The 11,907-nt window shown below is 38.1% G+C and overlaps 1 protein-coding gene across 3 annotated transcripts in view; it reads right to left on the reverse strand.

The window, feature by feature from the left end:
* LOC107734192 (MKL/myocardin-like protein 1) overlaps positions 1–11,907 on the reverse strand; it is a 41,758-nt gene that overhangs the window by 14,721 nt on the left and 15,130 nt on the right. For all 3 annotated transcript variants that reach the window (XM_016546072.1, XM_016546071.1, XM_016546073.1), the window contains 7 exons: positions 6,230–6,295; positions 3,269–3,324; positions 3,079–3,154; positions 2,602–2,748; positions 1,508–1,668; positions 1,033–1,149; positions 662–912 (listed from right to left, as the gene is read on the reverse strand). In XM_016546072.1, the coding sequence (XP_016401558.1) occupies positions 662–912; positions 1,033–1,149; positions 1,508–1,668; positions 2,602–2,748; positions 3,079–3,154; positions 3,269–3,324; positions 6,230–6,295 (874 nt within the window). The remainder of the gene's footprint in view (positions 1–661; positions 913–1,032; positions 1,150–1,507; positions 1,669–2,601; positions 2,749–3,078; positions 3,155–3,268; positions 3,325–6,229; positions 6,296–11,907) is intronic.

The following is an 11,907-nucleotide window of genomic DNA, read 5'->3' on the forward strand; positions in this document are numbered from 1 at the left end:
GCAATAGAATTTATTTTATTACATTTCCTAAACCCAAACAAAACAGAGCAAAATGTCCCTAAGCATTCAACCCCAATCCCAATGAAGACAAAAGCATTCATTTTCTTGTTGTCATACTCTCATTAAGTTACGATTTTCATCTGCTCAAGCAGAACGTTAATGTTATCTAAATAGCGGACTGTTCTCACGTCATGTGCAGTGTAGGTCAAAAACACATAAACGAAGGTCTACATTTCAATGCCTCTCCATATTAAACTGGTTAAATGTACATTAATTTAATCGTACCCTGCGATACATGAACAGTGTTGATCCTGCATGTTGTCATCCGCGATCGTGATGACCGTAATATGAGAGTTCTCCCGCTTGTATTGTGATCTATAAACTCGCTTCGAGTTACCCACCATATTTATTTTTAAATATTTTATATATCCCTCCATGGAATATTTAATTCACACTTGAATGGTGGCCCTTCTGTGTCCAAAATTGTTCAAAAACATTGTGGGACAAGGTTTTCACACGGACAGCTGTCATTGTAAGAGAGTGAGCAGCTCCGTTTGTTTGTCCGAGGGAGCAACAGTAACTAAGGGGGGCGGGGATTACCGATAGGTCAATTACACACAACACAGTAAAGTGTATCCATAAACTGTGTGGTTGTACTCACTTTGGAGGTGCGGGTAAGATAGTGTGGTAGTTGTAGTGCTGCTGTTGCTGGTTGATGATCTGAAGCTGAAGAAAAAGCTGCTGCTGGTGGAGGATTTTAGCGTATGAGGAGTCCAGTTGAGGAGGCGGCTCCCGGTCGTTCTTCTGGTCAGGTGGGATATACTGGTGATATTTGAGTTTCTTCACTTTGGGCTTGTTATCTTTGGGTTTCTTGGATCGTTGAGATGTCCGATCTGTGCTGGACTTGGACTGCTGCTTATGGTGAAGACAAAGCAAAGGAATATAAAAAGAAAAATGAGTGATGAAATCACATTTTTATTGATTTAGACTGAAAAATGAAACCCATGATAGGTTTGATGGCTTTCACTTTACCTTGGTATGTCCCGTCGGTGGACGGGAAGAGTTTGTCATGTTAGTTTCACTGGTTAGATTCTGTGGTGGAGAGGCGTCAGACGCAACGAGAGGAGAAGGTGGGGCCTGAGTGAGGAACTACAACAAATACACTGGTTAAATACAGTATGTGGTCTTAAATGAATTTCTTACATTGTCCTCTCTGTTCTTAAACTTGCATATGTGGCTTATAATAACGAGGTAATTTAAAATACAAAACAATTTAAAAGGACAGTTCACTCAAAAATGTAAATACGAATGGAAAAAAGCAGCTTGGACATTCTGCTAAATGTATCTTTTCGTGTACTATTGAAAAAAGAAATCATAGTTTAAAACAACATGATAATATGTTGGGTGTGTCTGGATGAATGTAGAGCAGTGCTGCCCTCTAGCTTACTGAAAGCACAAAAGCAATATTTCATTCATCTCATATTGAACAACTGAAACAGTAATATACCCGAGTGGGTGAGAGGTCTCCATTCAGTTTCATCATATCAGAGGGGGAGTGTTGAGGGGCAAGACCCAATGGAGAGTCCTGACTGCACTGGGGATCCGGTGACAGGGCATCACTACTGTCCTCGTCCAATGAGGAGCTCTCACCCTTTGGAGACTCTGTACCTGAAAATACACATAAGAAATTATCTGATCTGATCTGTCTGATCTGTGCATGGACACATGCAAGGGGATAGTTCACCCAAAAATTCATCATTGATTACTCACTGCCGTGTCGTTCCAAATCCATAAGACTAATAATATTTTTAATGAAACCTGAGAGGTTGCTGTGTCTCCACTGAAAGTCCAGGTAACCAAAACTTAGAGGATCCAAAAAGGCCATTAAGGCATTGTAAAATTATTCCATGTGAATTGAGTGGTTTAATCCAAGTCTTGTGAAAATTTGGGTGATTAAATGATAGCAGGATTTTCATTATGGGTAACTATCCTCTTAAAGGGATAGTTCATCCAAAAATGAGAATTCTGTCATTAATTACTCAGTCATGTCGTTCCAAACCCGTAAGACCTTCATTCATCTTCGGAACACAAATTAAGATATTTTTTGATGAAATCTGATCCTTTCTGGCCCTGCATATACAATAATGCAACTGAAATGTTCCCAGGCACAGCAAGGTAGTAAGGACATAATTAAAATAGTTCGAAAGCGAAGGTCTTACAGGTTTGGAACGACATGAAGGTAAGTAATTAATGACAGAATTTTCATTTTTGGGTGAACTTACCCTTTAAGACATTGATGACAGTAAAACTTCACTTACATTTAACAGAATATGAGTTGTGAATCAGTCAGTGTGAGCAAATCTTTTAAGTGAAAAAATTGACTTTTTTTAGTTCACTGTAGTTTACTGAACTGCTATGCAATTAAAATGACACAGGAACTTTATTGACAAGAAATGTAGGTAAAGCTTCCTCTTTTTTGTCAACTTTGCAAATAATAGATTTGCACTGTTGTCATTTGTGGATAAAATGCTTATGGTGTTTAAAACAGTAACACTGACAAAGCTGACATTGCGATAATAGTGACAGTGGTTACAGACTAACCGATGAGCGTGTGCACAGGGAGGATGTTCTTGTGGATGAGCTCGATGGGACCAGGGCGGTGGGAGATCTTATCATTGAGATCATCTGCCAATCGGGCTCTCTTCAGCTTCAGCTGCTTGGCCTGCAGTGAGGGCTCGGCTGAGGTCTCTGTGGGTGAAATATGATTATTAACAACTGAATCACTTCCTTTGATGTAAATACCATCTAAATTCCCCTCTAAGAGTCTACTGACTCAATTAGTACTTTTGCATGTTGATCAACTACCTGTTTCTGTTGTAACGGAAATGGAAAAAAAATACATAGGTTATAGAAAAATATAAACAGCTCCTTCACTCTTGAACAGGAACAGGTCAGGATAAGGTTATGGCTATGGACCCTTTCACTGTAAAAAAGGTCCATTGCAAGAGACAGAAACATACTGTGATCATTTAATATTACTATGTTTTCATATTTAAAAAAGAATGACGTGACACTCACCTTCGAGGATGTGCATCCTGACCAGTTCTGACCTCTCTGGCCGACTCCTGATCTTCCTCTTCAGGTAATCCTCAGTCTGCACCAGTAAAAGAGAAAACAAGTGTCAATCAAGGATGACAAGAATGTGATTTTTGTTTTTTTTAAAGAAGAACCTCTTTTCCTTCAAAAGGAAAGAGATCAGGTCACTCACGCGTGCTCTCTCCAGACTTCTCCTCTGTTCGTGAAAGGCAGCCGAACTCTTCAGTGCTGTGTACAGAATAGAGACAGAGACAGTCTTGCTTTATGTTCAGTCATAGGGATGTGCATTTTGGTCATTGTGACTGCCAGGTACTCAACAGATTAATTAAGCGAGCATTCAGGAGCAGGAGCAAACCAAAATGTTTCCTGTGTGAACTAACCACTCCAAACAATGTCCCAAAACATATCATATTTTCACTCAATCACTGCCATGACTACCAAGTCATGTATCTGTGCCCACCTGTTTGCCTTAATGAACCATATTTGATATTGAGGAATTATGTAAGAAGAATGAAAAACTCATAATTAAAGGTCATATTAAAAGGTCATATGTGAAAAAACAGAAGATCCTCTTATATCTGATTGGCTCAAATCACCTGCTGAAAGAACAATAACAGCAGGTGTGTATATCCTTCTGCCTGAAATTGCATCTGGGAAATCAAAATCAATGTATTTTAACAGATATAAAATAATATAGATATTTTATTATATACTCTTTACATTTTTAAAAATGTTTTTTTTTTGCTAAATAGTTTGCTACTCGTCATCTTAGAGTATACCAAACAAGTATATTCCATAACTTGGTAGTAAACTGTACTTGTATGATGTGTACAGTATATATTTACAACCACAACAGCAGACATTATTTCTCTAAAAGAGGGCTGAACCAAAAAACAAGGACAGTAAACTGCACATGTGATTGAGCTGTAATATGAAAGGGATAACAGAGTAAGAATGTGATGTAACAGCCAAGATTGGGTAACTAACTTGGAATTTCTGAAACCACAAGGTAGGGTCAGCAATGATCCGCCTAGTCTCTGTGCAGCAGAGGCTCACAAAAATAAACCAAACGTACTGTACAAAGTTTGGGATCAGTAAGGTTTCATCAGCATATTAGAATAATTTCTGAAGTATCACTGAAGGCTGGAGTAATGGCTGATTCAAAGTTTAGCTTTGCCATCACAAGAATACATTTAAAAAAAAATTTAAAACAGAAAGCAGTTATTTAATATTTCACAGTATTACTGTTTGCACTTGATCAAATAAATGTAGCCTTGCTACCTTAGAGAGCAAAATATTTAAAAAAAAAATAGATAGATACATCGTACTGATATTTAGTTACGCAAGTTTCTGAAGCTTATACAGTAGAGTTGTGGATAAATGACATTAAAAGCATTAGGAAAGTTGACATAACCTGCATTGTAAGGCAAAAAGGTGAATTAAAACATGGCGGGAAACCTAAAAGTATAAACTTTCCCTTAGACATTCAATATAAATTTAATCTAAAATCTTTGATGAAAAAGTCGCCTCTTACAGTTACATTAAACAGTTATGAAATCTTAATGTAATCCTGCAGGCTTATGTGCGCAGCAAGTGCAATTGTCAAATAGTATTGTAACACAAGTGTTTAGTACTGTTTAAAGTTAACCAAACAGTTCATTTGTGGCTGTTGCTTTTAAAGAGCAAAGCTAGAGCTGCTTGAGCACTTCCTCCATCCCACAGAGGCCACACAGACAGCACAGTGTGAAGACTGCAAATCCTCTCGCCTGATGAGCAGAACATAGAATAAGGAAGTGGAAACAATAGGGGAAGTTGATCCACCTGATAACACAACAACAGGCCCTTTCACAATGACTGTGTGTTGGCAATCAAGAGTCAAGAGTCAGTCTTCTATACCAGACCACATCTAGAGAACAGTCCCATCCATTAAAGCCTGCTGGAGCCTATAAGCAAAACAAATGTTTATGCTGCAATATGCAGCATAATGCATAAATGTAGATAGCTCACTATTATTGCTTTTGAATGGGTGCTGATTGCTGCATAAGCATTGTTGAAATATTCCATTTCATGCAGAATGATCGGCTGTGAATGTTGCAATATCCGAATAGTAACATGAAATACTTGCAGCCACAACAGCAACTTATTGACATACCAACAAATAGTACCATATCAAGAGTCTGCATGTCATTGTGGCTAAATTGCATAACAAATATCTGTCTTTATACCTAGCTTTAGAATATACAGTGGCCTCAAAAAGTTTTTGGACACTTTACTCACACTTAATGTATGAATGTCACTGCATATTAAATATCAATGCAAGTGGCATCTGAGAACATGCAATAGATTTTCCTCAGGGAACCATTTTTGCAACTGCTTTTAATCAACTGGTCCGAAAGGGATTGTCCTGTCAGTAACCACAAATATAGTTTAACACATTAACAATTTGTTGAACCAATTTGTTGCATAAAGCCTGACATCAATAGAAAAAATAAGACAAAATATTTTTAAAAAAAAGTTACATACGGATTCTATGTTTTGTATCACATTTGATACATCAGGCTATTATGGCTCATATAGTATAATATAGTGAGAATGTGGAGCTCATACTTGAGGATAAAAATGCATCTTAATTTTATTCAAAAGCCCAAACTGAGAAAAAATATGCAATTTGGTGCAGACATTGTTCCATGACCTAAAGGTGGACATTTTTACAATTATTTAACTTGCTATAGAAGTATAAACTATCAGAGGACAGAAGGCATACAGAAGATTGTTTTCAGCAAAGACTTTATCATGTTGATTATTTGCTTTGATTTCATAATTTTGCACAATATATTGCTTATATAAATATAACACAAAATATTGTTTTATAATTTGAAACTTTGTGTTTGTGCTGTATTACTATAAATGTCATTAGTTTTATATTTTAGCATTATATTTTGCCAATACATTTATAAATTGACTTGAGTGTCCAAATACTTTTTGAAGCAACTATGCATATACTCACAAACTTTGCCAAAATGAACCTATTAATTCTTTGCGATCTGCTTTTGTTGCAAGTAAATGCACATATGCAAAAAGTGTGATGCAAACGTGTGATGGTTGGTAACTAGAAGAGTAAAATCTGACTTACGAGGCATGATTCCTTGACTGACCAGCTCCTCTCGTGTCCTTCTCTGTTGTAGTTTGAGCTGAAGAACTGCATGGGGAGAGAGGAAAGGGGCTCAGATTCAGAGAATGACTGATTCGATATTAACATCAGGACAGCTGCAGCCAGATGACTATAACATAATCAGGACAAGAGCTCGAAAGAGCCCTCTTTCAGTTTCTTTCTAACTAAAGATTGAATACTGAGGGCAGGGACTGTGAATGTTTAGGTTGTTTGGGTGGTTTTTCATACTTCCCGTTTCACCACACTCAACTACTTTCCTGAATTCAAAAAGTGTAACTGAGAGGCAATAGGCGTTCTTCAAATCAGGAACTTACGTGCTGGCATAACACACTTGAGTAAGTTGCTCAATGATTATAAAGAGGGTGGTGTGTAGACAGCATTAGGAATTAGTTTTATTGCTTTGTTCTGTGAAAAAAGCTGTTACAGTTACTATTATGTCAAATGTCATGTCAGGAGGGATGTGGCCGGTGAGTATTGATGACATCCCAGGAGGCTTTAGAGGCAAGCGTGCACCTGTCAGTCCTGACACAATGACATCATCACCCACATGGCATTGCTTTGTGTGCACTAGTCAGTCAGCTGTTCTGCCCTTCACAGTCACAACGTCTGGGGATAAAGAAACAGAACATCGGCTACGCATGCCAAGACCAACCAAATACTCCTTTTTGTTAAATAAACCATAAGTAAAATAACAAATAAAGGTTCTTCATTGGCATCAGTGGTTCCATGAAGAACCTTTAAAGGGTAAATTCACCCAAAAATGAAAATCAACGTAATCAACGTTGTTTACGTTCAGTAGAAAACACGCGCATGCTGAACGTAAACAACGCTGATTACGTTCTGGTGTACTCTCCAAAATGCCGGAAGACGGTAACTCGGGGAGAAGAATTGTTGAATAAATTATATTATTATTTTTTTCTTTGCACACAAAATGTATTCTAGCTGCTTTGTAAAATTACGGTTGAACCCCTGATGTCACATGGACTACTTTACCGATGTCCTTGCTATGTTTCTGTGCCTTGATCATGGTAGTATCCTTGCTGTCTATGGGAGGGTCAGAGAGCTCTCAGATTTCATCAAAAATATCTTAATCTGTGTTCTGAAGATGAACGAAGGTCTTACGGGTTTGGAACGACATGAGGGTGAGTAATTAATGACAGAATTTTCATTTTTGGGTGAACTAACCCTTTAACATCCATGGAAACTCTCCATTGCACAAAAGGTTCTTGATGGTGGAAAAGGCTCTACTTCACACCTAGAAAAAGTGTTCTTTTAAGAACTGTTCACTGAAAGTTTCTTTGGGGAACAGAACATTGTTCTGCTATGGCATTACTACGAAAACCACTTTTGGAAGTGCATAAGGTGACAAAACCAATGGCTGCCACTTTGGTGACCAGCTGTGAGGATGTGAATCCTGCACTTTTAAATCAGAGCCCCTTTTTGTCACAGGTTCCCGTAAAATCCCAGAACACCCACTCTGGTTCTCACTTGCAAATTGAATACGAAAAGTTTCGCTATTTGTTCTAAATTCTTCTTATTCCCACTTCACTTTAACAGCTGTTTTTGACCACCCACTCCTTAGAGCTGCTGGGCACTATTCTTGTACCCACTGAAGAAGAAACACAAGCCCTCTCGCACCTCTCCGAGAACCTGGCCTGATAGTGTAAATCAATCAGACACTTTTAAATGCCAACACTCTCTCCATCTTCTCTTCGCCAGCCTGGAAAATTCCGAGGGAGACCTGGAAAGTGTGGCGTCAACATCCAGGTCTTGAAACAAAAGGAAAAAAGAAAACGAATCATGCAGACAACTGGGTTAATCCAAGAACCTGTGTGTCTGGGGTCTTAATTAAACACGCCTCTTGCAGACTGTCCTCAAAGCCCCCGGGCCTGGCACGGTTTGCAGGTCAACCGGTGCTCGCTCTTGGCTCTGTACACGCAGCTGGGGTGATCTCACCACTAAGACACTAGAATAATCGGGTCTGACACATTAAAGGGTTAGTTCACCCAAAAATGAAAATTCTGTCATTAATTACTCATCCTCGTGATGTTCCAACCCCGTAAAACCTTCGTTCATCTTCGGAACACAATTTAAGATAAACAAAAATAACGACTTTCTTCCACATTTTCATCTCTACTGCGTCACTTGTGGACGCGCGTTCACGACAGTATCATGACGCGAGCGTGTGGCGGCGCTGACCCAGATCCGGCGTGATGACGTCATCTGGGTCAGCACCGGCGCCGCCACACGCTCGCGTCATGGTACTGTCGTGAACCTGCAGCTGCGTCATGCAGAGGCAGAAAATGAAGCTAAAGCACATAGGTGAGGACAGCAGAGCACAGAGCCTGCTCTGCACTCAGCAGAAGACATTCACAGAACAGCGTGTCTCTCACCCTCAAACACAGAGGAGGGTCTGTGCCAATGACTGCTCGCTTCAGCTCAGCTGGTGCCTCTCATTTACGCTCTACAATCTGGCAGAACCCCATTCACCCTCTCAGCTCTTTTCACTGGTTTATTAGGATAGAATATATATATAAACACACTAGCATTCAAAAGTTTGGGGTAGGTAAGTTTCGATGCATTTAAAAAAGTCTGTTATGGTCACCAAGGCTGCATTTATTTAATCAAAAATACAGTAAAAACAGCAATATTGTGAATTATTATTACAAACTTAAATTTTGCGGTTTTCTGCTTCAATATACTTTCAAATGTCATTTATTCCTGTGATGGCAAAGCTGAATTTTCAGCAGCCATTACTTCAATCTTAAAGGTGCAATAGGTGATTGTCTTCAGAAACATTTTTTGTTATGCTGGTTGAAAGTCTCTTCACATCCCGATATCAAACATAATCAAAATGCGATATGGCCTAGTGTTTGTGAATATTAAGCCACAAAAAGACTTTAAATATGAATCTCGCATGTTCTGCGTGTCTCTGTGTGAATGAATAGCATAGACGCACAGTTTCGTTTACTAAACACAAACTGAAGCACGCTCACAGTGTTTTCAGCCTCTGCCAGCTCAATATATGAGGACATGGATATATGAATATAATGTCTACAACTGCTCTTAGATTAACTTCATGTGCATTTTAATGTTTCTTTTGAGAAAAATGACTGTCATATCATATACAAACAGAAACTTAAAGGTCTTCAAAGCAACCAGTCAAAATAAAAGTTCGGTTTAAATTGAAGAAAGTATGACAGAAATATATTACTTAATATAATGATATTAGTATAATTAAGTATTAATTTATTTTAAAAATGTTTTAAAAATACTAAAATAGCTTCTGCTATTGCAAATAAAATATGTATTATATAGAGCAAAACTAATTCAAATGTAGTGATCACAAATGAATAAAGCATATTCACAGTATTTTCCAACTTACACATTTTATTTACTTTTGGAGTCATGAAAAATGTTTTTTTTTTTCAATTGTTAGTGTTACTTTTTATTTCATAATGTAGTTTTCATTAACAGTAACAACACTTTCACTTATACACAGACATTTCTTCTTAGTTCTTTTATAATATGCTCACAAACTATAAGCTTCTAATCACATTTCTCACATGCACAACAAGTCATCAATTGCAAAAAATAAGTACAAAAAAAAATTATTAGGAATTCAACATTTCACAAGGTATTTAATACAGAAATTTCTCACGTCACTCTGAGAAATGGTGTCACGCGGGGCTCTCGAGAGTCCCGTTGACATGAGCAGAGAGAGTGGAAGGAAGGAGGTCACAAGAAGAATGTAGGTCTCCTTTGACCTTTCCTTTCTTACTGGCAGATAAAGTACAGGAGTTTGCCTGTCAGAACTTGACAGGCTCACATACATCGCACATATTGGACTGTTGGCGAACCTCCTCATCCCCTCACCCGGGTCCTCTCTCAGTTTTAAATAGTAAGGCCAGCTGGCCAAAAGGCTCTATATTCAGCTCAGTATCACCTGTGCAAGCACTGGATAGGGTTACCCACTGCTATCCCAGCGCTACAGTTCTTGCAAACATGACGCACACACATTTTCAAACAAACACACACAAAAATAGAATTCCAGAAAGCAAAACACTAAAGGATGGCTATTGAAAATAAAGGGATAAAGGGATAAGCTCGCCCAAAAAGGAAAATTCTGTCATCAATTACTCACATACATGTTGTTCTGCACTGTATGACTTTCTTCTGAAAACAAAAGAAAATATTTTTGAAAGCCAATTGAGTCCAAAACAACACTGGACCAAAAAAAAAGAAAAAAATCTAAATCTAAAATGACATTAAGGTGAGTGAATTATGACAATGTCATTTTTGTGTGAACTATCCCTTTAAGAATTCCTGCATGTCTTATCTAATTCAGTTCACGTATTTAATAAAAGTCTTCTGGCCACTGTATATTACGTTCAGATTAAATAAGCTAATGTAAACAGTCATATAATCTTTTCTATATGTGACCCTGGACCACAAAATCAGTCTTAAGTCGCTGGGGTATATTTGTATTCTAAAAACATCTCCCTTCAGGCCATGTTCACGTCTTTTTGCTGTGAAATCAGATTTTTATTCAAATTAACGTACGATAAAATTTGAAATCATTAGTAATTTTTAAAGATTATATTAAAATGCGAGTGTCAAAAAGGATGCATCAGGCTTCTGAGGAACATATATTCGTTAATCTCTCAGTCCTCATTGGATTGCATTGCATTGTGTTTTCAATAAAAAACACAGAGTTTTGATCATAAAACTAAACATTTAAATATCATTAGTCTCCTATATGGTTATAATAATTTTACTGATTCAAACTACAAGAATTTCATCTTATGTTTTGGCCATACAAATATCTGCAACTGCATCAAATTGCATATTTCTGCCCGTGTACGTGTGGACATGGCCTCAGTGTGGAGAAATTGTCTGCTGCTGTAAATTTGTCACACTGTGCCCGGTTAGGACACAGTTGTTTTGTTGATCTGTACTGATGACATCTAGTAATCGCCATGAAACAATGCGCATTCCTTTAAACTTGAAAAATCACTGCAGTAACGCCTGAGTATTTAACACCTGGCTTGTCTCGACTTGTTAGCTTGTTAAGGGAGAGTCACTTATGTCACACTGATCATTAACTTCTGTATCCTTTCCAAATGTCACTTTATCCAAACACAATCTGACTTTACTAGGGCTGCCCCCTAATTGTCGACTAATCATTAGTCGACCAGAAGAGGCTTGGTCGACCAAAATTTTATTAATCACTTAGTCATAGAAAAAAAAAATCCACATTGGCGAAGTAACGCAGGGGTGCGTTTCCCAAAAGCAACTATGGTCGCAAGTTCCGTCGTTACCAATAGATTTCAATTAAACTAACTACCATAGTTAGCTAACGATGCTTTTGGGAAACGCACCCCAGATCGTTAACGGCTGGTCTATACAGTACATCCGGCAGGACATCCAAACGCTCGCCTATCATTCATCCACCACAAATATGGCTTATCATCTGAAATATGTTTATAAGTATTAGCAACTTTACATGGCCGCTCAATCTAATGTTAACCTAGAGAAATGTGCGCTATTCAAGTGTCTGTGTGGAGTGTGAAAGCTGAACAGTAGAACTCACTGCAGGACAGATGGAGGCGCCGGTGCGCTCACTTGCTCTTAAAATA

This window comes from Sinocyclocheilus rhinocerous, unplaced genomic scaffold (genome assembly GCF_001515625.1).
Source record: "Sinocyclocheilus rhinocerous isolate Xijiao unplaced genomic scaffold, SAMN03320098_v1.1 scaffold820, whole genome shotgun sequence".
Taxonomy (NCBI): Eukaryota; Metazoa; Chordata; class Actinopteri; order Cypriniformes; family Cyprinidae; genus Sinocyclocheilus; species Sinocyclocheilus rhinocerous.